Genomic DNA, 26093 nt, shown 5'->3' with positions numbered 1-26093 from the left:
CTCCACTGCCTTCCCTTCCCGGGCCACAGCAGAGAGCTGGCCTGGAAGAGGGGCAACTGGGACAGAATCCAGTGCCCCGACTGGGACTAGAACCCGGTGTGCCGGCGCCACAAGGCAGAGGATTAGCCTGTTGAGCCGCGGCGCCGGCTTCGGCCATCTTCTACTGCCTTCCTGGGCCATAACAGAGAGCTGGATCAGAAGTGTAGCAGCCGGGACTCAAAGTGGCTCCTATATGGGATGCCTTTGCCACAGAGGGAGGCTTAGCCAACTATACCACAGCACCTGCCCTCAATCATTTGCCTTCTGCTGTCAGCTCTAGCAGAGAGAAAATTATTGACCAAGAAAGAATTTTGTATGAGTTGTAGAGATCTCACTTTTCCTTGGGCTCTCTCTCCTTAAGTGTGGAGAATTGAAAACAGTCCATTTTCCTTAGTGAAGAGAACTCAGCTAACTGAAACTCTAAGTAGTTTTAGAGTAGCTCACACAAACTGAGAGGAGGGGTTCCCTTGGTTATTTCTCTTTGTAATATATATTTTTAAAAGTTTAATATAACTTTATAGATAAGGTAAAATGCACAGATGTTAGCTGTACAACGCGATGAATTTTAAAACATGTATGTGAAACTACTACGGTTGTAATGCTTAAACCCATCCTCTACACCATCACCAGAAGGATCTTACTAAAATGTACATTTGACCAAATAATAATAATGACATCAGTAACAATCACCACCACCCCCACAGCAGGGACTGACTGCTTAATGTGTGTCAGTCACTGTCCCAACTTGCAACTTATTATAATATGTGCAAAACACTGAGAACATTTGTAGGTACATGGTGAGCATTACATAAATAATAACTATTATTATACTACTGTTCATAGAAGCCCTGAAAGGTCAAAACTTTTTATCATTTTACCAGTTCATAGGTTTAAACTGAGACCATCATGTGTCCGAGGCCACCCAGATTGGAAGTAAAGTAGGGAGCTGGACTCCTAGGGCCCAAGCCCTAGTCACTATGCTTAGTGCCTTGCCAGAGCTGGTATTTCTTTAATAAAATCCCTTCAAGTCTCCTCTACCTCTACAGGCTGAGGTTTCAGTGCCCTGGCATGCCCTACCAGGTCTTCCAACCAGCCAGGAACACTGTTCACACTTGCGTCTACTCCTTGACTGTATCATAAAATTAAAATCTGCTCTTGCATTTTCTTCCTGTTCCCTGAAAGTTATGATCATGATAATTACTGCTTATTGCTATTATGCATTAGTTGTGAGTGCCTTCCACATTTATTTTTAATTCTTACTGAAGTATCCCAAAATAAGTATGAGAGATCTTCAAAAGTTCATGAAAACTGTACTACAAAGAAAACTATACATAAATTTCAAAACAAATTTTTGCACCAAAGTAGACATATCTTTTAATTCATTTTTTAAAAAAAGGTTTATTTACTTATTAGAAAGGCAGAGTTACAGAAAGGCAGAGGCAGAGGCAGAGAGAGGGAAATCTTCCATCTGCTGGTTCACTCCCCAAATGCCACACTGCCAGAGCTGGGCTGGTCTGAAGGCAGAAACCAGGAGTTTCTTCCGAGTCTCCCATGTGAGGGCTGCGGCCCAAGGACTTGGGCCATCCTCTGCTGCTTTCCCAGGTGCATTATTAGGGAGCTAGATTTGAAGTGGAGCAGCTGGGACTCGAAATGGTGCCCATATGGGATGTCAGTGCCACAGGCAGCAGCTTTACCTGCTGTTCCAGAGTGTGCCAGCCCCTTTAATTCCATTTTTTTCTGAACTTTGTGAAGCACCCTCTTGTAACACTCATTTTATAGATAAGTAAACTGAAACATAAAAAGATTAAGGGATTTTATGGTTAGAGAGCCAATAACCATCCAAACTGGAGTTTGAACTCAGTCCTGTCTGATCTCAATCTTAGTTCTTCCTCTTTTAATACAATTCTTCCTAAGTCACATCTCCTCACACCCAGCTTAAATGTCATTTCCTGTCTAAGGCATTTTTGACTTTGGTCACAGTTTGCCCCCTCTTGCTCCTTTCACTGCCATCCAAAAGTCGTTAAGGAGGAATGGTTCTCGCCCTCTTCATATTCTAGGTCTTCTCAAGTGCATTCAACCTTTGCATTCCAAAAGCTAAAACTGAATATTCCTGGAACATTCCTCTTCAGGCCCTGGATCCAAACATTTAAATTGCCAACTCTGTCCGGACAAAAATGGCAGCTCTGACCAGATGGGGATTTGGTCTAATGGTGTGAACACAGAGAAGCTGCTGCCAGTTAAGCACCACATGTTCTTAAGAACAGCTTGCAGGGGATGTGTGATTCATGAGATCTTGGGACACATGTAATTCCTGAGGGATGACCTGTCTAGCTCCCTCTAAACATGAGGACGAGGGGGGATGAATTCTTCGGGCAGCCAGAAAGGCCACAAGGGGAAACTTTTGAATTGATTTTAAGAAGCATTTTATTACTGAATTAGCTAGCATTCTTGTTGATAATGTAGGATAAAATATACTGAAATATTGGAATATTTGGTAAATGTTTGGTTTCTTCTGTTCATCAAAAGTGAAGTTGAATGTGTAATCTCAGTCTCACAAGGTAACAGGAAGTGGCTGATTCCACAACTGCTTCCTGACAAGACTGTTGATCTTTCAGTCTTACATGCATTTAACATGATAAAAGCATTAGAACTTTTAACTACAAAAATTTAAACTACATATGTTTAAGTCCCAAATTAAAAATACTAAAAAATTAACTCAGAATAAACACAACAGTTAAAATAATTCAAAAATAAACTGGGTTGACAAAGTGCTTCCAAAGATGCTTTGAAAGAATAAAAGACAATTTTTAAAAATATGAATATGAGGATGCATTTGTGCTCTCAGACATCAAAAATCTATCACAACATTAAAATAGTTGGTACTGGCAGTGAAGTTGCTATTGAGGAAACAGAAGTGAGTGCTTAGAAAAGGGGGCCTTGTGGTATAGTGGGCAAAGCTGCAATTCTCCGTACCAGTTAGCATTCAGGCTGCTCCAGTTCTGATCTAGCTCCCTGCTAATGGCCTGGGAAAAGCAGTGGAAGATGGCCCAAGTGCTTGGACCCCTGCCACCCACATGGGAGACCCAGAAGAAGCTGCCGGCTCCTGGTTTCGGTCTAGGCCAGCCCTGGCTATTGTGGCCATCTGAGGAGTGAGCCATCGAATGGAAGATCTCTCTCCCTCTTTCTCTCTCTCTCTCTTCTTCTTCCTCTTTCCCCGACTTTCAAATAAATAAATAAATCTTTCTAAAAAAGAAATTAACATGAGAAGGGGTACTAAGAAACAGCTGAATTACTTAACCATTTGGGAAAAAACATCAAGATCTATCCTCACTTTGTATCATAAACTCCAGAAAATTTATTAAATAATTAAATGTACAATGTAAACTACTAAAAATGACAAGAAAATACAAACAATTATTTATCTGATCTGAGTACGGGGAAGGTCTTTGAAGGTTTTAAAGCCATAGAAGAAATCACACAAGTGAAAAACAGACACAGAAGAACACATAAGAGTTGAAAATGTCTGCTAAGCAAAAACACCATATATAAAACCTAAGGGCTGACAACAAAACTAATGAAGACATCACACACAAAATGCTGCCTGCCTCAAGTTACAAAGAACTCACAGAAATGGAATAATCAGCCTACCTCCACATAGGCAAAAGATGGTATCAGGCAATTCATTAAAAAATAGATGTAGTCATAAACATGAAAAGTTACTTCACAAATAATAAAAATTAGACATGCAAAATCAAGCAACAATGAGGAACCTCTTTTTACCTCTAAAGTTACCAAAGACTTGTGTTTTTTAAAATGACAATGGTTAATGCTACAGTGATATGAAAGGAGAACTTGCTTTCACTCTTGATGGGTGTAGAAATTGTACCCAGAACTATTTAAAAGGTTCAAATCCTCTGATTATAGCAATTCCTTTACTGAATTTATCTTAAACAATCAGAACTATTTTACACAAGGATATATATCACAGTGTTATTTACACTAAAGTATTGGAAATCCCCTAAATGTCCAATAAAAAGGAGAAGGTGAATTAAAAAGGAGAAGGTTAAACTAAGTATTGCAATGCAGACCTTATACAAGCATTTAACACAGCTAGTACTTCTGAAGATTTTTAAATAAGTTTTTTTTTTTCTTTTTGACAGGCAGAATTAGACAGTGAAAGAGAGAAAGAGAGAAAAGATCCTCCCTTTCTGTTGGTTCACCCCCCAAACAGCAGCCACAGCCAGTGTGCTACAGCTGGCACACTGCGCTGATCCAAAGCCAAGAGCCAGGTGTCACCCCCTGGTCTCCCATGCGGGTGCAGGGCCCAAGGACCTGGGCCATCCTCCACTGCCTTCCTGGGCCACAGCAGAGAGCTGGACTGGAAGAGGAGCAACCAGGACAGAATCTGGCGCCTCAACCAGGACTAGAACCCGGGGTGCTGGAGCCACAGGCGGAGGATTAACCAAGTGAGCCATGGCGCCGGCCTTAAATAAGTTTTAAAAATTAAAAAGTAGGATAAAAATTGAAATACTGTATAAGAATGAGTCATGTTTTATACATACATAGAAACAAGGGCTTGGGTTTGAACCTTTCTGCCTGCTGCCTGGAGGAATATTTTCTCTTTAGTTAACTGTGCTTTTCAAATTCTCTGCAATCAGGATACTTTTTTATCAGGAAGAAATACAACTTTACAGAAAAGGTGAATGGGGACCCTGAAGGCCTTTTGAAGCTATATGTTCTGTCCCAAGACAGTCCATGCTATGGGGGATAACTACTACCACGAGTCCTCTCGCCTCCCTGGCTCTGGGTTCTCCTCCATTTCCTTCCTTTTCTCCTCTGCTTTCCAGGGCACCTCATGGAGCCATTTGGTCCAGCGAGGGAGAGAAGGCCTGGCTGCCCCATCACTACGTAGGTCTGGCCTGCTCGATTTCCGTCCTCTGCCTCTCTACTGCTTACCTCTTGCCTACCCTTATGCTCTCTAGCACTCTCTGGGAATAGCCCTGCTTCAAGGTCCTGGTGTAAGAGAACAACACAGGGCATCCTGGGGTTAACTCTGGGCTTGGCCTTTCACAGTTCTGTGATTAAACTGCATTTTTCAGTGGTTCTGCCTTTAAACTCAAACCCTTTTAAAAAGAAATTTAAGGAGAGCAAAACATAGGAAACAGTGCCAAATGCCAATAACATATTTTAGTCGTTTGGGGAATGGGCAGCTTTCGAAACCACAAATTCCCACTTCTGCAAGGGCTACTTGAGCTTTTTTCCTCTTTATTGCTTAGTGACAGAAGCCTGGCTCTTACACCATGGTTGGAGTTGTCCTCTCTTGTTTTCTTTCTCCCTCTCTCTGAAAAGTTAAAGAAGGCCTGCGTTATTACAGTTAGAGTTGGCTAATCCCATAGCCTTAATCAAATAACAAAAATCATTTTCTACTGATGATGTAGTTCATTCAGACTAAAAGGCAGATCTGATTCTATGCCTTGATACCTGTTATACTAGCTCAACCAGCCATATGGAACCACACATACATTCCAAACTTGGGAGACTCTGCACCTGTGACTTTACCAACATTTGGCAAGGCTTAGGCATCATGTGCTCAAGTGTGAGTGTCCTGTCTCCTCTCTCCAAAAGAAAGTGATTAAAAAGTGAAGATGGAAGATGGTGATGTGGTGCAGCAGGTTAATCTGCCTCTTGCGATGCTAGGACCCCATATTGGAGTGCTCCTTCAAGTCCTGGTTGCTAATTGTAACCCTGGTTGCTCTACTTCTAATCTAACTTCCTAATAATGTGCCTGGGGAGCAATGGATAATGGGCCAAGTACTTGGGCCCTGCTACTCATGTGGGAGACCCAGATAGAGTTCCTGGCCCCTGGCTTCAGCCTGGCCAAGCCCTGGACATTGTGATCATTTTGGAGTGAATCACTGGATGAAAGATCTCTCTCTCTTTCCTCCTTCTACCTCAATCGATCACTTTTAAATCTTAAAAAAAGAAGAAGAAAAAAAGAAAAGGGACGATAAGGTACAAGTATTATTTGTGACTATGCTTTCCGAAACCATGGCTGGAAAAGCACAAATGCAAAGAATTCCAGGGAGCTCTTTTCTGTGATCTTAGGTAGACTTTGATTATCAGGAACTAAGCATCAAGACATCAGAGTCCAAGGACAGGAGTTTGGCTTAGAGATTAAGATGTCAGTTAGGACACATCCCACAAGGACATGCTCAGGTTCAATCCCTGGCTCCAACTCCTGGTTCCAGCCTCCTGAAAATGCACATCCTGGGAGGCAGCAATGACAGCTCAGGTGGTTGGGTCCCTGTCATCCACATGAGAGACCTGGACTCAATTTTCAACTTCTGGCTTCAGCTTGGCCCAGCTCCAGTTGTTGTGGGCATTTGGGGAGTGATCCCAGTAGTTGAGCACTCTCTCTTGCTTTTTCTCTCTCTAACTCTGGTTTTCTGATCTTCTACCTCTCAAGTGAAAAAAAAAAAAAAAAAATCAGAGTCTACTGGCTAGGTTCTTCCCAGGCCCCCATCATCACAACTACACTGAGGTATAGTCTATTGAGCCCCAGAATACGAACTGGTAAACTGCACTAAATGATCACAAATAATTTGAAATAAGGTGCCAGTGAGTTTGGGTTTCCATAGTCAATTCTTATATTACTGGAAAATGTTAACTATTTTAAAAAATTAAAATTTAAAACATTTTCCTTAGCAGTGAGTCCTGAGCATTTTGGTGGTGAATCTGTATGAGATGCACAGACTATAAGCCAGGAAAGCAGCCCTAGAATGAGGTGGCTGGCATTTGTCTGAGTTAGTAATCAACTTACTTGAGAGCAAGTGATTGATTTAATTATATAAAGGTTAAAGCAACTGATGTGGTAAAAATTGCAAACAAATAACTAGAGAAAATAAGTATAAAAAGTTGGAAAAAGATGCAAATATCTCAACAAAATACCAGCAAACTGAATCTAGAAACTATAAAAAGAATTATACACTAAGATCAATTGAGATTTATCCCAAGAATGCAAGCTCAATTTAACACCTGACAATCACAGAGTGTAATAGACCACACGAATAGAATAAAGGACAAAAACCATATGACCTTCTCAATAGACTCAGAAAAAGCATTCGCCAATGCCCAACATTTTTCTGTGATGAAAACACTCAACAAACTAGGACCAGAAGGGATCTTCCTTGGCTTGATACAGGGTATTAGGAAAAAACACAGAGTTCACATCCTACTTAATGGTGAAAGCTCAAACATCTTTAAGGATGTCTGCTCTCCCCACATGGATTCAAGGCTGCACAGGGACTCCTACGCCAGGGCAATCAGGGCGTAAAAGAAGCGAAAAGTTCCAGATTGGAAAGGAGGAAGTAAAACTATCTTTAGTCTCAGATGACAAGATCTTGTATATAGAAAAGTTGGAAACATTTTGTAGACATGAGACTCAGAAAAAATAACTTTTAAGTATATTTTGAACAAGACTTTGTAACTATATCCATGTATGTTGCTTCTACTTGAGAGACTAAATGACTAACACTATCCATTTCAGTTATGGAAAAACTTATTAGGAATCTATTCCAAATAAGTTAAAAGGGTAGTATTACTGTTAGAAATACAAAGAAAGAGGCATACACATTAGGGGACTTCACAACAGAATTAAAAGATAAGTTATTTTGAAGTGAAAACAAATCCACTCTGTTTTCTCAGAATATGCATATTCCACAAGCTTTTGGAAGAACCTCTTGTGCACATATTAATAGGAAATCAGTTTCTTTTCCACTAGCTACTAAATACATTGAATATTCTTTAAATATATATTGAAAATGTTTCAGCAGTATCAATACATAGGATGCCTAATGACTATCCTGCTTGAGTGTCCACATAGTTCAGTCTGACTCTGCTTCTTGCAGGTATTCTAAGTCGTTTATTTTATTTATTTGAAAGATTTGTTTATTTATTTGAAAGGCAGGGTTAGAGACAAAGAAGGAGACCCACAGAGAGATTTTCCATCTGCTGGCTCACTCCCCAAATGGCAGCAACAGATGGGTCTGGGCCAGACTGAAACCAGGAGTCAAGAGTTTCTTTTGGGTCTCCCATGTGGGTACAGGGGCCCAAGCACTTGGGCCATCTTCCACTGCTTTCTGAGATGCATTAGTAGCAAGCTGAACCAGAAGTGGACTTGAACTTGGTACCCATCTGAGATGCAGCACAGCAGACTGCAGCTTATCCTGCTACATCACAGTGCAGGCCCAGTCATGTTTACTTTTTTTTTATTTATTTTTTACAGGCAGTGAGTGGACAGTGAGTGAGAGAGAGAGAGAGACAGAAAGAAAGGTCTTCCTTTACCGTTGGTTCACCCTCCAATGGCCGCCGCGGCCGACGCACCGCGCTGATCCGATGGCAGGAGCCAGGTACTTCTCCTGGTCTCCCATGGGGTGCAGGGCCCAAGCACTTGGGCCATCCTCCACTGCACTCCCTGGCCACAGCAGAGAGCTGGCCTGGAAGAGGGGCAACCGGGACAGAATCCAGCGCCCTGACCGGGACTAGAACCCGGTGTGCCGGCACCGCTAGGTGGAGGATTAGCCTAGTGAGCCACAGCGCCAGCCCCAGTCATGTTTACTTTTAAGACATCAGTCCGACAGAACTGCTCTGTTACCCCTTGGACTAGATCATGAAGCACTCAGATGGACATGAGACTTAAAGTCAGACTAGAAACAGGTACTACTGTAGGCTGCTGAAACAGAGGCCCATGAGAAGATGAGGGTGAGAACCTACATATTTCACTACAAAGATCCTTTTAAGGTACAAGGGAAATGATATAGGGAACAGGGCCACTCAGATACCTTAGGATTAGCATCCAGGTTTCATATCAGCAAGTAGTATAATGTATTGGTCTGAGAACTCTAACCAGTTCCTTTCCCTCCTTCCCTCCCCGTCTCCCTCCCTCCCTCCCTCCCTCTCTCTCTCTCTATCTCTTTCTTTTTTAGATTTATTTATTTATTTGAGAGGCAGAGTTCAGAGTTACAGAGAAAGACAGGGAGAGGTCTTCTGTCTTCTGGTTCACTCCTCAAATGGCCGTAATGGCTGGGGCTGGGGCCAGTCTGAAGCCAGGAGCATCTTCTGGGTCCCCCACTGGGTGCAGGGGCCCAAGCACTAGGGCCATCTTCCGCTGCTTTCCCAGGCCACTGGCAGGGAGCTGGATCAGAAGTGGAGCAGCCGGGCCTCTTCCTTTCAGCAGTGATCCTGCTGCTTTGGTGGGCTGGCTAATCTGACTTTGCACTTCCTTGGCTAATTCAGACGATGCCATATCCTGATAAACTGCCTTAAATCTTGTGGGAGTTTAGAACTTTGTTTCTTTTTTGTGCTTTGGCATTGCCATTAACTCTTCCAACTCTGGCCTCCTTTACATGGGGCATTTTGGGCTTCCTGTTCTCCCTTTTACAAATCTATCAGCAACTCCAAAGGGCCTCTTTGTGACCCAGCTCTGAAATCCCATGCAGATTAATGTGTTCTCCAAAGCAAGACATGAAGGAGCAGAGATGGAGAAACAGCAACCTTTTAAATTTTTCTTAAATACATGTAAAATTTTAGCTTTTCTGTTCTCTCAAGACCTAGAAACAGCAGCATTAGTATTAAAGAAAAACAAAAAGAAAACTAACAAACAAAAGCAATGATGGTTAAGTATTTCTCAGAATTTCCCATTTTGGAAGTGAACATGAAATCAACATAGTAAGTACAATTATTCAAATGAATTGGTTGCTCATAATAATTAGTTATTTCAGATCCCTCTTCTTTTAAAAGTTATTTCATTAACAATTAGGGCTGCAGTATGGATAGAAAAAGAATAATCTAGGTAATAGACATAAGAGAGCTTCACAAACAGCAACACTTAAAAATTTCCCTGATGGGCCGGCGCCGCGGCTCACTAGGCTAATCCTCCGCCTAGCGGCGCTGGCACACCAGGTTCTAGTCCCGGTTGGGGCGCCGGATTCTGTCCCGGTTGCCCCTCTTCCAGGCCAGCTCTCTGCTGTGGCCAGGGAGTGCAGTGGAGGATGGCCCAGGTGCTTGGGCCCTGCACCCCATGGGAGACCAGGAAAAGCACCTGGCTCCTGGCTCCTGCCATGGGATCAGCGCAATGCGCCGGCTGCGGCGGCCATTGGAGGGTGAACCAACGGCAAAGGAAGACCTTTCTCTCTGTCTCTCTCTCTCACTGTCCACTCTGCCTGTCAAAAAAAAAAAAAAAATTTCCCTGATGAAAATGCTTGAATACACCTTAAAAAGATAGGAGTGAGTTCATACCATCCTGCCTGAAGTGCTGCCTGACTGCTGGGCAGCTCACAATTGCGGAAGACTGAGCAGTGATACTCAAGTTGTCTTACTCTGGATTAACACAATTTTTTACAAGTTCTCAACTTTTATTTTTGCCAAGCATGGACACAAAAGAAAAAAAAAAACTTTATCATTTACTATCACCATCACAAAAAAAGGAAAGGAGATTTTAACACAAAAAATTGTACTAACAGCATGATTTCAGAAAAAAAGAAATATTTTAAGTTGAATATATGTGCTACTATTAAGGTCTAGTGAAATATTCCTTCCCATATGAACTGCAGATTTACTGAGGGAAGCTGAGAATTTTTGTGATATGAGTATAGGGGATTCCAATAAGAAGGAGAGAGACAAAAAGAAATAATCTATAGAATAAAAGCCATTAAAGTCATTAGAAGCCAAACCCATTGTTTTAAAGTGAATTTCAAAATGGAAGAACTGGGACAGTTTTCCCAGACGTCAGTCATGTAAATAGCACTGGCCTAGCCGCATTCCACCTGTGTTATTATTTATTTAATGTTTTAGTTAAGTCATTTGTGTACTTAAATACGTTTATTTAAAATGAAAGCGTTACATGAATACCATAAATGGAAAACTAGTATCCCTTGCTATAAAATCAGGCTAACATAGGTTTGAGAAAGCCCTACGCCTGCAACCAACTCTGTTGAAAAGAGATTAGCAAGTGTTAGAGGTTCAAGTCACAGCAGCAGAATGAGACTTAAAGAGAATTGAAAGGAATAATTTTATCATTATATAATTCAATGTTATCTTAAGCCATATCCATATACCGCCTCAAGTCATTTTCTATACCATCTAATAGTGTTTTCGTAGGTATCAGAGGTATCCTTACATAGTAATTAAAATTGTCAAAATTCCTTTCCTGAGTTCAAATTCTGACCTTTTCATGTACTCAATGACCTTGAACAATGTAGCAACCTTCTCTTCTCTCAACCTTCTAAGATTTTTATCTATGAAATAAGGATAACAGTACCTGCTTCATAGGTTGGTGTGAGGATTCAATGAGTAGATACACATAAAGCTCTCAGCAGGGAGGCAAGCATTTGTTGCACTGGTCAAGACTGCTGGGAATGCCCATGCCCCACGTGTTAGTACCTGGGTTTGGATTTCAGCTCTACTTCTGATTCAAGTTTCCTGCTATTGTTCACCCTGGGAGGCAGCAGGGGTTGGCTCAAGTAGTTGAGTCCATGCCCACCATGTAGGAAACCCAGATTCAGTTCACAGCTCCTGGTTTCAGCCTGATACAACCCAACCCAGCCCAACCCTGCCTGTCATGAGCATTTGGGGAGTGAACCAGCAGGTGAGAGATCTCTCTCCATCTCTCTGCCTTCCAAATAAGTAAAATAAACATTTAAAAATGAACAGTAATTGACACACATTAAGAGGCCAAAAATGTTATTAGTCCTATTATTCCACATTTTGTGAAACATCAAATTAGAACATTGGACTTGGTCTATGTTACACTATATCAGGCACACAGTGGTACAGCAATGCATTTCTAGAAAGCACAACAGCTAAAGAATAAAAATGATAAATTATTTGCTAATTTAAATGAAAATGAGTAACTACATAAGCATCTAAGCGATTTATTGTTCATTTTGCTTAAGTTTCCTTGCATGCTTCATTTACCTGATTAACAGTGAGTCTGAATGATATATTTTTGTCCTTGAGGCATCATCCACATTGCATTTGACACAAAAATGTCACACCACAGAGAAAGGCTTTCAGGATCTTAACCATAAGTCACTACTTAGGAAAACAAGGCTGTCTAAGTACATGAGTTTTTAAATTATGAAATCAGTGTCTCATCTACTTAGAGTAAACAACACAATTAGCATAGGATTTAATCCTCAGAGTGGCTACACATGTTACAATTTAATTCATATTATGAAATACAGTAAGGGAGGACTTACTCATGAGTACCTCATCAAATAAAATGCTAACATCAAAAAGCAGAGTTCTAGGGGGCTCCTAAGATGGATTAGTTGGTCCTGAACAAGAAAGACATATATTAACATATCCTAAGCTGTTGCCTGTCATGTGTCTCATCCCTTTTGTCCCTGGAACTATATTTAGTACAGAGAGAACAGTGCTGCCAGAGCAGTCATGTAGAAAGAGAGGGTATTAATTTAGTAGGACTTGGTCAAGGTTAGGGCAGGAGACAATGGACAAGTACATATTTGGCTTATTAAGCTACAAGACAAGATCATACTGGAAATTCATAGTGGTCTTGAGACCTGATATCGGGTGTAACTTGCTGGTAGTCTCATTTGGAAGTCTCTGGACTAAAAATGTCTGTCTTCCCCAGTCTCTGGCCACTCACTGGAAGGGCAGTTTCTCCCAACCCTACACCATGTTTCTTGATGAAATCTCTGTCCCCTCCCCTTTTCTCTGCTTCACTCTGGTGATGTCCTCTGCCAGCATCACATGTTGAGCACTGTACTACAACAAGGCCTTTTAGCTGTCACCTTCCATGCTGTGGCGAACATGGTTACACAGTTCCTTCATTTCTATAATCTCTCCACTGCGAGGCTGATTCTCTTCGGAGGAGGCCAAGTCACCATCCTGTTGCTCTGCTCTTTGACATAGGCCATTCGATTTCCCTATCAAATTGCACATCAAACATTAATGTTCTCTCTTTAAATGCTGTCTGCCCTTTCCTACTGCTCGCCTTCCTCACCTAGTGTCAGGGCCATTTTTTTGGGGGTATGGGGCAATAATTTCTTTACTCCTATTATCTCTATAATCAACAGAGTCTTCCCAGATCCCAAAGCAAATTAAATTCCACTTGATTACTACAGCAGTAAACTCCTTTTCCCCAACCATTGCTGCATTTGCACAAGTATCTAATCAAAAAGAGTGCCACAGGCTGGAGCATCCTTTTTTTTTTTTTTTTTTTTTCTTTTTTTCTTTTTTTCTTTGACAGGTAGAGTTATAGACAGTGAGAGAGAGAGAGACAGAGAGAAAGGTCTTCCTTCCGCTGGTTTACTCCCCACAGCCGGCACTGCGTCAGTCCAAAGCCAGGAGCCAGGTACTTCTTCCTGGTCTCCCATGTGGGTGCAGGAGCCCAAACACTTGGGTCCTCCTCCACTGCCTTCCTGGGCTACAGCAGAGAGCTGGACTGGAAGAGGAGCAACCGAGCAACTGGGACTAGTACTCGGTGCCCATATGGGATGCCGGTGCCATAGGCAGAGGATTAACCAAGTGAGCCACTGTGCTGGTCCAGGTTGGAGCATCTTAAACTGAACTGTTAGCAGTGGCTCCAGTTTTCACTGGGTTCTGCCCTCTAACTGTAACTGGTCTCTATGTTCTAGGGTAAGTGAACTTTTTTGGATCTGTCCAGTTACTTTAGAGAGATCTGAATGGGTCATTTATGAAAGTAAAAAGTATCTTAGAAATGTCACTTTGTCACCCAAAAAGGAGATAAATCTCCACATACCTTCATGAGGAGGTTGCAGTACAAGTGGCCCTGTTTCAGGTGCTGGGGATACGGGTGACTAACTTAGACAAGGCCCTGCTATGGTAAGGCCTTGACTTCAATTTACAGGTCAAATATTTAAAGGCCAGGAAAAATGACTGCAGTCAACACAGGTCAAGGAAACCAGGTTAAAATCATCCTACTGAAGAGCAGGGGACTGCCTCCTTGATGGACAGGCCCTTATGGTAACAAAAGCGCCACTAGCCTGAATTAAGATACACATTTGAGAGTGGGCAGGAGGCCTTTTTTTTTTTTTTTTCCTTTTTAAACACACACAGGCATACACACACACACACACACACAAGCACACACACCCCTAACCCAACCCAAAAGATAATGGGAATCATCTGTTCTGTTCTCATGCACAAACCTATAATTTATGGAAAGATGGGAAAGAGAAAGTCCCTTAGGAGGCTTAGCCAAGTTCTGTGGTGAAAACTCAACTGTACTCAAAGCTCAGACTGGAAGAGGTGGGGGTTGAGGGAGCAAGAAGCCACAGGAAAAATAACACGTCTTGAGGCATTTAGCTCTCTCTTTTCTACCCCTTTGCAATGCCATTTCTGGGCCAACTTGCTTTCCTGCCTTCCTCCTGCCATCCCCCAGTCTTCTCCAATCACAGGTTACTAATTTTTTCTTCATTTCCATTTGCTTTTTAGAATTGGAAATTGGCTATCATACCCATAATCCTTGTCACAAGATGATTTTAGGAGTATAAATTATAGGGCATCCTAGGAAACAGGTAATTAAGTATAAGTGAGAATGTATATTAATAATATAAAAAGGGGTTGCCAAGGATTTTCAAACTATGGAAAGAAGAGCATTTCTTTAAGTACATAACTATATATATAACATATATATAATACATGACATATGCAAATATACTTGTATACATTTACATACAAAGTATTTTACTACTGAAGAACATCCCATAGGACCTGAATATAGAGAAGACCATCATTTAATATGTAATGTTGGAAATGATATCACCTCACTAAACTTGGATTTTGAATTTCTTTATTGAAAATTCTTTATGTCATGATGGCTATGTATTTTTTTGTCTGTTTGCTTTTGCTGTTCCTATTATAATAAACAGTCAGCTATTTACAATATTGTCTTTAAAGTATATGATTACCAAAGCAAGTCATCTATGACTTTCATTGCATTTCATAAACTGCCAGAATCAGTGACTTCTGCCTGGCTACTTGAAAAAGCATTTTTATTACATTTAATTATTGACTAACATACTTCAATAAAACTTCAGTATATATTTTATTAGTTTCCTTATCAGTCATGGGAGGTAAATTATTATCCATGTCAAAAAGAGAAAAAGTGAGGCCACCTAAACTAGAAAAGATTGGTGGTAGTAGTGGAAACAGGATGAGAAATAAATGTCAAGTTGTCCATCTTGGGAATCCCCTTGGTAACATTTCAGATTGTTCCTAATGTCAGTCAAGGTGTTTTTGCTATTCATGGGGACCTTTAATTGCTGGTCAAAATAAAAAACTAGGGAAAGTACGAATCTGTGATCACAGGAGGTCTGCTAGAGCCGCATTACAGTCTTGTAAATCAAGTGAGCCTTGTCAACATTATAGTGAGGGAGTTTCAACAGTAGTACTAGAAGGGCATCAATAGGTGCAATGGTGCAATGCGTTCTTCTAAGCACTTTACATATTTGTACCTCACCCTCACATGCTTGTAAGACATATTGATTACCCTCATTTTACCGAGAGGAAACTGAGGCATAACATGTTTAACTTGCTCAAGGTTACTCAGTAGGTAAGGGATGCAGCCGAGGTTCAAACCTAGGCTGTATGGCTCCAGGCTATACCCTTAACTGTTACAGTAAACTATCTTTCAAACAGTATGCTGAAGCTAACCCACACATGGGATTATTTAAAAATTTACTTGAATTTTTACTTGAACTCAGCGCCAAAAACAAAAAATCCATAAAGTCCTAGAGAAAAACGATAAATGACAAATGTTCACGTAAGCAAGAACATGGCTTGAATGAACAGACAGCATCCTTGAGTTCATTCTTCTCTCATACACCCCTTGTTCATTGGGCACTTCCACCTGCCCAGAACTGTTCTTAACAATGGAGTCCAGGGTAGATAAAAGACTGGCATTCCAGCTTGAATCTTTCATGTATGGATTATTTTGAAAGGTACTTACAAGCAAGCCTACAAACCCAGTAAATCAAATGATATTTTATTTTGGGAAGGCACAACATAGTTTGGGCAAGAATCACCAAGTTGTACCCTCCCAGGCTCCCAGCCTGGGAACTGCTGGGCAGGCCCCTCTAGATCCTGGGTTTAACGGGCTGCTCATTTCCTCCCAAATCTCTCTCCTTTCAGCTTAAAGGAATGTTGCAGCACATGCCTACTCAGAATGAGTGTCTAGTCATACATATTTTGAATTTACTGCATCATAGTGCATGGTACTTGCATTTAACAACCTTGCAAGGCTGTAAATACAGCCCCTAATTCAGGAGTGCCAGTACTTTCTTGAGGTACTTGAAATCATTTTTTTTATAAAAGGAATTCTTATTGTGGTAATGATAACAACATAAAACTTACCAGTTTATCCATTTTTAGGTGCATCTCAATCATTTTTGGTTATACATCATGATTCCTTTTCTGAGTACTATAGCTTCTCCTCCAGTGTTAACCATTTCATGGGTTAATTAAGCCACAGTTCTGACAATAAGTTGGTTCTCCTAACGAGCACACTGGCCCTGCGAGTTTCTCAGACTTCAGCTCTCTCGTAGACTGGGGTGACTTCAATCTTGTGCACTTCTGCCCTTTCCACCCTTGAAGGGTTCAGAAGCTGGCTCTGAACTCTGAAGTTTCTTCGTCTCCCTCATCCTAAGCAGCTGAATCAACTTCTCTCTCCACCCCTTTCATTAAGCCATTCCATCCACCCCATTGCCATCAGTGGTGTGGAGACTCATCACTTAAAATGTGCTGAAGAAAAACCCAGAAGCAAGCAACTAGAATAACTTGCTCCTGCTAACAAAACAAACCAGAAAGCATAGGAGGGGCCAAGACCTCACAGTCGCTGAGTTCCAAATCCTTCCTTATCCCAAGGAGACAGACTGCCTGCCTCTCTATTCTAAGCTCAGGCAATGTGGCTTAAGCAAACTCACAGAAGGAATTCAAGCCTTAAGATCCATTTTCAGCCACTATCAGCTAGCCATGTGCCTTTTTATCCTTACTCCATCTTGCCCAAGCAACGTGAGAGCCTGTGTAAAAGACCATTCCATGTCTCTTTGAAAGGACTTGAATGCCCTCATGAACTAACTCCTGGCTGAAATCTCCAGTCCCATGGAGACAGAGAAAGCAGCAGCCAGTTGGAAAACAGAAAAAGGGTTGTTATCTCTACGTTAAATTAAACTCAGATTTGCTTAATATCCTGGCTAACTTATGCCACAACTATTTTGGCCCTTTCTGCCACCCCAAAGCCTTTGTGGGCAAAATGTACCATTGTGCTGCTGTTTGAGAGTGAGTGCCAATAGGCCTCTGGGCCAAAGCCAAGTAACACCCTTCCTTCTTCGGGTTTTTGGGTAGCAGAGGAGGGCTGCTAATTCCTTTTGTGACCACTGACTAAGAGCTGAGTGGTCAACAATTTGGTAAATTATACACACACCTAAATGTCAGCTGCATCACAGATTTGCTCTCTTATTCTTCCAGGGGCTGGAGGGAACCTTTCAGGCTGCTGGCAATTCTAGAAGGGTTGGATTTTCTAACCACATTCTGTGGGAGGGATACTAACAGGACTGCAGACATGAGGGACCCTGAGTTGCAAAGGATCATCATTGGTAAGTGCTACCCCAATGCTTCAAATCAATGGAAGGAGAGGGCATCAAAATTAGTCATAGTTATGAAACCACACATACATACGCAAGAAGAAGAGGCAGAGGGAGGGAATGGGAAGCAGAGAGAGATTCTACCCCTTTTGGAATCAGAATAGCTAGCTATAAATACATAAGCACACCGATACAGACCAGTCATAGCTACAAATAAACAAGCCACTAACCCCAAATTTTTGAAAAATTAAACAAAAAGCAAATTCATGATATCATAAATCTCTATGTGATTAGTCTTCCTCTTTTGGACTGCAACATATTCTGTGGAATAGTCTAGTACCTGTTGTACTAGAATCTTGCTGCTTTTGATGACTACAGGTCATTGGTTTGCACACATGGAAATATTTTGACTGCCATGGCACTGGTCGAAACTGACTTGTTAGTTGCTTTAACAGTTACGGCCCAGTTCGGGGAGCCTGGGCAGGAAGCTGGGCCTGAGTGATATGAGCACTGCATCCATACTGAGTCTCCCTGGGCACGGGGTGTGGGACAATGTGTGGTGCTGGTGTTCGGGGCTGGTGTTGGTGCATGTGCCTATTTTTCTTCTCCTTTTTGCCCTTTTATTTCTTCTTTCTACCCAGGGGAAAGACGTGGCAGATCTTTATTTTGGTGGGCTGCCTTGCCCTGTGGCCAGGAGGATCTGGATGCAGTTTGCCTCCTGAAATAGAGTGCTGGCGCTGAAAGGGAAGTCAAATGTGAAGGGGTTCAGAATGCATGCCTATTTCTCCATTGCAGGGAATCTTTCAAGGGAAGGTACTAGCTGGTAATATTAGTTCTTATGCGTGTGTATAAAAATTATTTACTTGAAAGGCAGAGTTACAGAAAGAGAGGGAGAGACAGATAGAGGTTTTTCCATCTGCTGGCTTACTCTCCAAATGGTTGAAATGGCAAGGGCTGGGCCAGTCTGAAGCCGGGAACCTGGAACTCCATCCGGGTCTCTCCCTCATGGATGCTGGGGTCTAAGGGACTTGGCCCATCTGCTACTATTTTCCCAGGTACACTAGCAGAGAGCTGGATTAGCTGGGACTTGAACCAGCGGCCATATGGGATGCTGGCATTGCAAGTGACTGCTTAACCCACTATGCCACCATGCTGCCCATGTTTTTAAACAATGTTTATTTATTTTCATCTACTTGAAAGGCACAATGAAGACAGCTCTTCCATCCATTGGTTCATTCTATAACTGCCCATCAAGATCAAGAGCCCAGAATTCTGCCCAGACCTCCCACATGGGTAGCAGGGAGCCAAGCACTTGGGCCATCTCTATTGCCTCCCAGGATTAGCCAGAAGCTAGATTGGAAGGGCAATAACCAAACTCAAACCAGCACTCTGATATGGAATGTGGGCATCTCAAACAGCAGCTTAACCTGCTGTGCCTCAATGCTTGCCCCTTTATATGTTCTAGGAAGTCTAAAACATTTCTCACAAAGTTGAGGAAAAAAAAAAAACACCTTTCCAACCTAACAGGTTGTGTGTGAGAACAGGACAGCTTGGGCTTGAATCTCAGTTCCTCCACTTCAGCTAGATGGCTTGGGGCAGGTTAATGTCATTGGAAAAAATGTGGATAATAATAGTACCTATCTCCAAGGGCTGTTGTGAGGATTAAATGAGATAATCCATGCCGATTTACAACAGCGGCTGGCCTAAAGTCAGCACTCAATACTAAGAGTAAGTAACATTTCTTGAGCATATGATAAAAAGGAGCTATTATTACTCTGATTATTTAGCACAACCTTCTCATTTTACAGACAAAGATTTTAAGCACTAGAGATATTATGTGACTTGGTAAAGGATAAACTGTTGTTGTCATCCTGGGGCGTGGGGTATCTGGCAGGCCTTCCCTCTCCCTTCTTGGCAAAGTGCTAGGAAGAGTGAAATGAGCAGGCCCCTGGTCGGGAAGACTGTGCCTCAGCAACTCAGGGATGGAGCGGGCAGGCGAATCTTGGCCCTTTCTAGCTCCTGCCAGCCTGCCTTGTCCCCAGCAGCCAGTAGGCAGTGAAGGCAGAAAGAGGTGAAACTCAAATCAGTAGTTTTATTGCCTGCCATTGCCTCACCTACTTTCTCTCTGCACCCTTGACCTCTTTTCCAGCCACAACCCTCCTTCCCTAACCTCCTGTTTTCTTCAGTTCTAAAACCTCTTATTTTGCCCTATGTGTCATTTATATAACAAGTTGTTAAATAGTTTCACCTTTTGCACTGAGCTGCAACAGGCTCTCTGCTGTTAGCCCAGACACAGACACCCACCAGATGACCTGGTTGATGTCTCCCGTTTTAGTTTTAATGGAACCCCATTAGATAGCATGCCACCCTCTGAACATCTTTATTGGCCCATTTTTGGGTGCTGGGCATTATTTTTTTTTTCAATTTTTATGTTTTTTTTTAACTTTTATTTAATGAATATAAATTTCCAAAGTACGGCTTATGGATTACAATGCCTTCCACCCCATAACGTCCCTCCCACCTGCAACCCTCCTCTTTCCCATTCCCTCTCCCCTTCCATTCACATGAGGATTCATTTTCAATTCTCTTTATATACAGAAGATCAGTTTAGCATACATTAAGTAAAGATTTCAACAGTTTGCTCCCACACAGAAACATAAAGTGAAAAATAATAGATGATTTTTTTTAAAATGATGATGAAATCAGATCAGACCTATTGTCATGTTTAATCCCAGTGAGAGTCAAGTTGGGAATTGATAATTTCTTCTTTTTTCTTTTTTTTTTTTAACAGAAGATCAGTTTAGTATACATTAAGTAAAGATTTCAACAGTTTGCACCCCCATAGAAACACAAAGTAAAATATACTGTTTGAGTACTCGTTATAGCACTAAGCCTCAATGTACAGCACATTAAGGACAGAGATCCTACATGAGGAGTAAGTGCACAGTGACTCCTGTTGTTGACTTTACAAATTGACACTCCTGTTTATGGCATCAGTAATCTCCCTATGCAGCAGTCATGAGTTTCCAAGGCTATGGAAGCCCTCTGAGTTCTCCGACTCTTACCTTGTTTAGACAAGGTCATAGTCAAAGTGGAGGTTCTCTCCTCCCTTCAGAGAAAGGTACCTCCTTCTTTGAAGACCTGTTCTTTGCTGGGCATTATTTTAACCACTAATGGATTGTAAACTATCAAAAAGACAATGTGTTATTTAAGGAATATATAAAATCATTATATTTAATTTATTTTTATAATCTGTCCTTCAGATCATACAAGAATACTTTAAAAAGTTTGTGGAGAATAGAATTAAAAGATATGTTTATGGGGGCAAGGCATTAGGCACAGCTTGATACACCACTGGGGACAGCCACATTCCACATTAGAGTTCTAGGTTTGAGTCCTGGCTGCACTCCTGATTCCAGCTTCCTGCTGCTGTGCACCCTGGGAAGCAGCAGTGATGGCTCAGCTGGGCCCTTGCCACTCATGCGGGAGAACTAGATAGAGAGCCTGGCACCTGTCTTCAGCCTGGCCCACCCCTTTCTCCTGTTGGCATTTGAGGAATGAATTAGCAGAAAGACTTCTTCTCTGTTTCTCCCACTCTGTATCTCTATCTTTCAAATAAATCTTTAAAAAAGTTTTAACTTTATTTTGGTGCAATTTTTGAAATCCATGCAGAGTTTTTATATAATATGTATTTTATGTAATATGCTTTTTTAAGACCCCCTTATATGTGTGAACATGCTTAAAACTATTTAATGACAGAAAGTTATAGAAATCCTGCCACTTCAGAACTGAAGGTGCTGAGCCCACAGTCAGAGATGTTTATCATTCCAGGTTCCCTGACATACCCAGAAGCCTGCTGGCTTTAAGCAAACTGGCTGGGAAGTGCCAGAAAGTAGATAAACTTAAGAGGCTTCTACAGGGGGCTGGCACTATGGCTCACTTGGTTAATCCTCTGCCTGCGGCGCCAGCATCCCATATGGGCACCGGGTTCTAGTCCCGGTTGCTCCTCTTCCAGTCCAACTGTCTGCTGTGGCCTGGGAGGGCAGTGGAGGATGGCCCAAGTGCTTGGGCCCCTGCACCCGCGTAGGAGACCAGGAAGAAGCACCTGGCTCCTGGCTTTGGCCATTTGGGGAGTGAACCAACGGAAGAAAGACATATCTCTCTGTCTATAACTCTACCTGTCCAAAAAAAAAAAAAAAAAAAATTAAAGAGGCTTCTACAATGTCATAGTCACTTCTTTAGAATCATAAAACCCTGGCACAACACCCTCAGGTATTAAGGGGCTGTAAAGATTGCTTAACTTGGCCGGCGCCGCGGCTCACTAGGCTAATCCTCCGCCTTGCAGCGCTGACACACCAGGTTCTAGTCCTGGTCGGGGCGCCAGATTCTGTCCCGGTCGCCCCTCTTCCAGTCCAGCTCTCTGCTGTGCCCAGGGAGTACAGTGGAGGATGGCCCAAGTACTTGGGCCCTGTACCCCATGGGAGACCAGGATAAGTACCTGGCTCCTGCCATTGGATCAGCGCAGTGCGCCGGCTGCAGCGTGCCGTCTGCGGCGGCCATTGGAGGGTGAACCAACAGCAAAGGAAGACCTTTCTCTCTGTCTCTCTCTCTCACTGTCCACTCTGCCTGTCAAAAAAAGAAAAAAAAGAAAAAGATTGATTAGCTCAACCTTCTCAGTTAAAAATAAATGAAGAAATTCAGGATCTGAGGGGTAACAAGGACTTATGCTATCCATCCACATATATACCTCTTGTCCTCTTCTTGGGAACAGAGACAATGCAAAGCCAAAGTCAGAGTAATAAGCGATTGGAACGGGATGTATGTGTGAAATCATCATTTAGAGATGACGTATATCTTTAACAGGGGTTAACAGGGTTCAATATAACCCCTATCAGGGTTAAGTTAGAAATCCATTAGAGAGAGAGAGAGAGAGAGAGAGAGAGAGAGAGAGAATCTCAGCTTTCACAAAGTGATGAGAAGTGGCAGGGATGGGGGTATTTTCAGAGGTAAGCGGGGTTTCCACTTCTGACGAATACTTAATGGAACACATGCATTCAGGGAGATGCATGGAATTGAAACACAATTCAACATCAGTTAATTCTGAGAGCAAAGGCCCTTCAGTCCAGCTCCCTTCCACCTCCATGTTAAAGGAAGCTAGAAAGCCAATTACATTCACAGCAGGGTCTCTCCCCTACTGCAAGGGAAGAATGTGCTGCAAATTCTATGTGTGCTTTACAAGCCAGTAAAACTATAATTGCAGGTGGGAAGGAACATGGCTTTTCTTTGTTTCTGCCAACATTTCAGTCTGGCAAGCGTCTCTTTTCTATAGCTGCAGAAAGAGTATGGACTCAATGGTGTTCTTGAAGCATAAAAATGTATACTCTGTGAGTCTACAAATTAATGAAAAGATCATTGTTTTGCTAAAATTGAAATGATATCTGCACAACCCACCAAAAGGTCACATGTTCTTCAAAGACACGGGTGCAGAAGGTGCTGACTGTTTGCAGCAAGCCAAAACCAACCTTCTGGGGCTGCTGCTGCGGCAAAGCAGGTTAAGCTGCTGCTTGCAATGCCTGCACCAGATACTGGAGCACAGGTCCGAGGCCCTGGTTGCTCTGTTTTCCATCCAGCTTCCTGATAATGTACCTCAGAAAGCAGTGAATGATGGTCCAAGTACTTGGGCCCCTGCCACCCATGTAGAAGATTCAGATGGAGTTCCTGGCTCCTGAGCAGACGGAAGATACTCCTCTCTCATTCTCTTTCCTTCCCTCCCCCTCCTTCCCTCTATCCTTCTGTCACTCTGCTTTTCAAATAAATAAATCTTTAAAGAAAAACCCCTCTTCTGGGGACAAGCTCTGAAGGCCTCTTAGTAAGAGCAAGGAAAGGTGGCAAGGTTCCCAGGGCAGGCTGTACCTCACTCACCCTGGGCTTGCCTTTGCGAGAGCTCACTGCCTTGAAGGGTGGTGGTCTCCAGGTGTACCCCTGCCCAGCCTCCCCACCCCTACCCCCACCTGGGGGATGTCTGGTCAATGACCAGCCTGCAGGCAGGAAGAGTCAGCAGCCCAGGGCTGTCCTGCTTTCCCTTTGGAGCTGCTGCTCCCTCTGGCAACTGTGCCATTGCGGCTGTAGCAGGTTGCTGTGGCCTAGATTCCCCCAGCAAAATCTACCACATAGCACACATTCCTTCTGCAGAGACAGCTGCAGTCTCATGTCCACAGACCCAGGGTCTTTGTGATGCTGCAGCAAAGTCCAGGGAGCCACTGATGAAAGTCTGCACGGTATAGCAACCTGTTCCACTAGCCAACCTCACACCAGCAGAGCTCCAAGTGCTTTACAAGGCCTAATGTGTGCTAAGCATCACAACACCCTTGCTGGCTGGTGCTATGATCGCCACTTCAGAGATGCTGTGCTTGAGGCATGAAGAAAAAATGACTCACCCAGGGTCGCCTGGTGCATCTGGGGTGAGCTGGCATTTGAATGGGGGCAGGCAGGCTCAAAGTGTGACCACTGCAATGGTCAGCCCCTCTGCGGTGCCCGACGTTAAGTATCATTGCCCCTCTGGAGACCTTTGCTCCATGCAGAAACTTCATCCTGTGTTGGCCTCACACTGGCATGCTGATCTCCTAAGAGCTCCTGACAGCCATCTTAATTTTGATTTCTATTTAATTTTCCACCTCACAAAGCAATGCAAAGGAGAGGGGGTTTGGTGACTCCTTTGGAATATGATTTATCAACAAACAACTCAGGGAAATGTAGGGCCTCCTTGCTACCACCTGACCTTTGTCTTCAGCCTTCCTAATGTTTGCATTGCTGCCCTGACCTTGCAGAGTGACCTGGAATAGCTTGCCTATTTCCTTGTGTGTGTCCACTTTCAGAGTCCAGCTGTCAGCCTGTGCAAGTCTGTCAATTAGGATCTCAAGGGTTTGGGACGGGGTCTGCAGCCTTTTGAGGAGCAGAATTTAACACTAACCTCCAAATTCCTTCTTATAATTGAGCATTCATTAGTTTGCCAGAACAAAAGCAGGCATTCTCTATTATAAAGCAGAGGTCAAAACCGGTGGCTGTGTTTTGTTTGGCCTACAGAGTGTTTAAATATTGAGAAATTTCACATAAAAATACGGATTTCCGGCTTCTCTTGGAAAACGGGAAGAGCTGCTGACTCTGGGGCCTGTGAGTAGCAGCTGCCCCCTTCGGAGGGAGAGGCTGTCTCTGGTTCATCACCACAACCTGGAATCAGAACCTCTGTCCTGCTTTGGGCACACACTCTGCAGGAATGCGAGGCGACACAGCTCTGTTCCGAAGCTACCAGTCCCTCCTCTAAAACCCGGGCCTGGCTGGCGAGGCTGTGTCTCTATCAGACCTGTCACACCAGCGCAGGACAGAGGCCGGCATCCTGTCCTGCACCTTGTCCCTCCTGTGCCCTCCTGTGCCCAGCACTTGCAACAGAAAGTGCAGATCCATAATAGAGGTTTATCACCTCCTGCATGTTTGGAGGCATCACCAAAGGGCTAGCTCACAGGAAGACTGCAATTCCGGCTGAGAAGAAACCTGTTCAGCAGCTACGGAAGTCCAGGCTTACTGCCATGCCAGCAGCTTCTTCAGTGACCGATGCTGCTCCAGGTACCTTTTCTTGATTTGTTATGCTGCAAAGATCTTCCCTGCTGTCACGACTGATCTTGAATCTTGCTAAAAATTAAAGGATATAGTTAGAAATGAAAATAAAAGCCAAACAATAGATATGGAAAACTGTCCTCTTAGTCAGAATTTTAAGGTTTCCTTAGAAAGATTGGGGGGGGGGGTTATAGAGTTGAAAAGCTTCCAGTTCTAAACGGAGTTGGAACTGCACATCACTCTCTCAGCAGTGTCAGCCAGGACACGTGTGCTACCTCTGTAGTCTTGTGGGGCTGCCACACTGCTGGGTTCCACTTCCCAGGCATCACCAAGTAACTGCACTGTATGAAGTGCTGAAACTGTCTCAGCCCTGAACACCTGTCTCGCCAGAGCCTTCTTATCCTTCTGGCCTCTTGAATAACCACTGCAAACATGGTGGGATGGGTGGCACAAGGCACCGGGGGGACAATCGATAGGCCATCACTAAGTTCAGAGAAATCATGGATAGCTTCTACTAGAAGTTCTTAGCATCAGGAAGAGTACAGGAGTTTAATAGTCAGTGAGCATCACTAGTCCAATTCTGAGCAAACAAACCCTTTCAATTTCAGGGCTGGTGTGGCTTCTGGCACACAGTATATGCTTAAGAAATGCTTGATGAACAAATAAATAAATATGGAGAAGACACCCAGCCCGGGGTTTGGTGGTAGAGGGCTGGGCTCACAGTTTAGGTGCACAAGTGAGAAGGAAAGATTAAAGACTCTACTCCTAACCCTGTGCAGTTTGGGGCCCATCATGTAATCTTTCATTTCTGAGAAA

At 43.0% G+C, this 26093-nt stretch overlaps 1 protein-coding gene and 1 long non-coding RNA gene across 8 annotated transcripts in view; one reads left to right on the top strand and one right to left on the bottom strand.

Annotated features, from left to right (window-relative positions):
- The window catches only part of PLEKHM3 (pleckstrin homology domain containing M3), a 227145-nt gene that overhangs the window by 62691 nt on the left and 138361 nt on the right, over positions 1–26093 (bottom strand). The window contains exon 7 of one of the 7 annotated variants that reach the window (XM_070070295.1): positions 4666–25352. The exons of the other annotated variants lie outside the window; for them this stretch is intronic. Coding sequence (XP_069926396.1) covers positions 25305–25352 — 48 coding nt within the window. The 3' untranslated portion in view covers positions 4666–25304. Of the gene's footprint in view, positions 1–4665; positions 25353–26093 lie in introns of those variants that run through there. 7 annotated transcript variants of the gene reach the window in all.
- Positions 25150–26093, top strand: part of LOC138848936 (uncharacterized) — a 10678-nt gene continuing 9734 nt past the window's right edge. Inside the window, exon 1 of the long non-coding RNA XR_011387134.1 lies at positions 25150–25286. This is a non-coding gene — a long non-coding RNA (uncharacterized lncRNA). The remainder of the gene's footprint in view (positions 25287–26093) is intronic.

Source organism: Oryctolagus cuniculus, chromosome 3 (genome assembly GCF_964237555.1).
Source record: "Oryctolagus cuniculus chromosome 3, mOryCun1.1, whole genome shotgun sequence".
Classification (NCBI taxonomy): domain Eukaryota; kingdom Metazoa; phylum Chordata; class Mammalia; order Lagomorpha; family Leporidae; genus Oryctolagus; species Oryctolagus cuniculus.
This window is presented reverse-complemented; position numbering and strand designations above follow the sequence as displayed.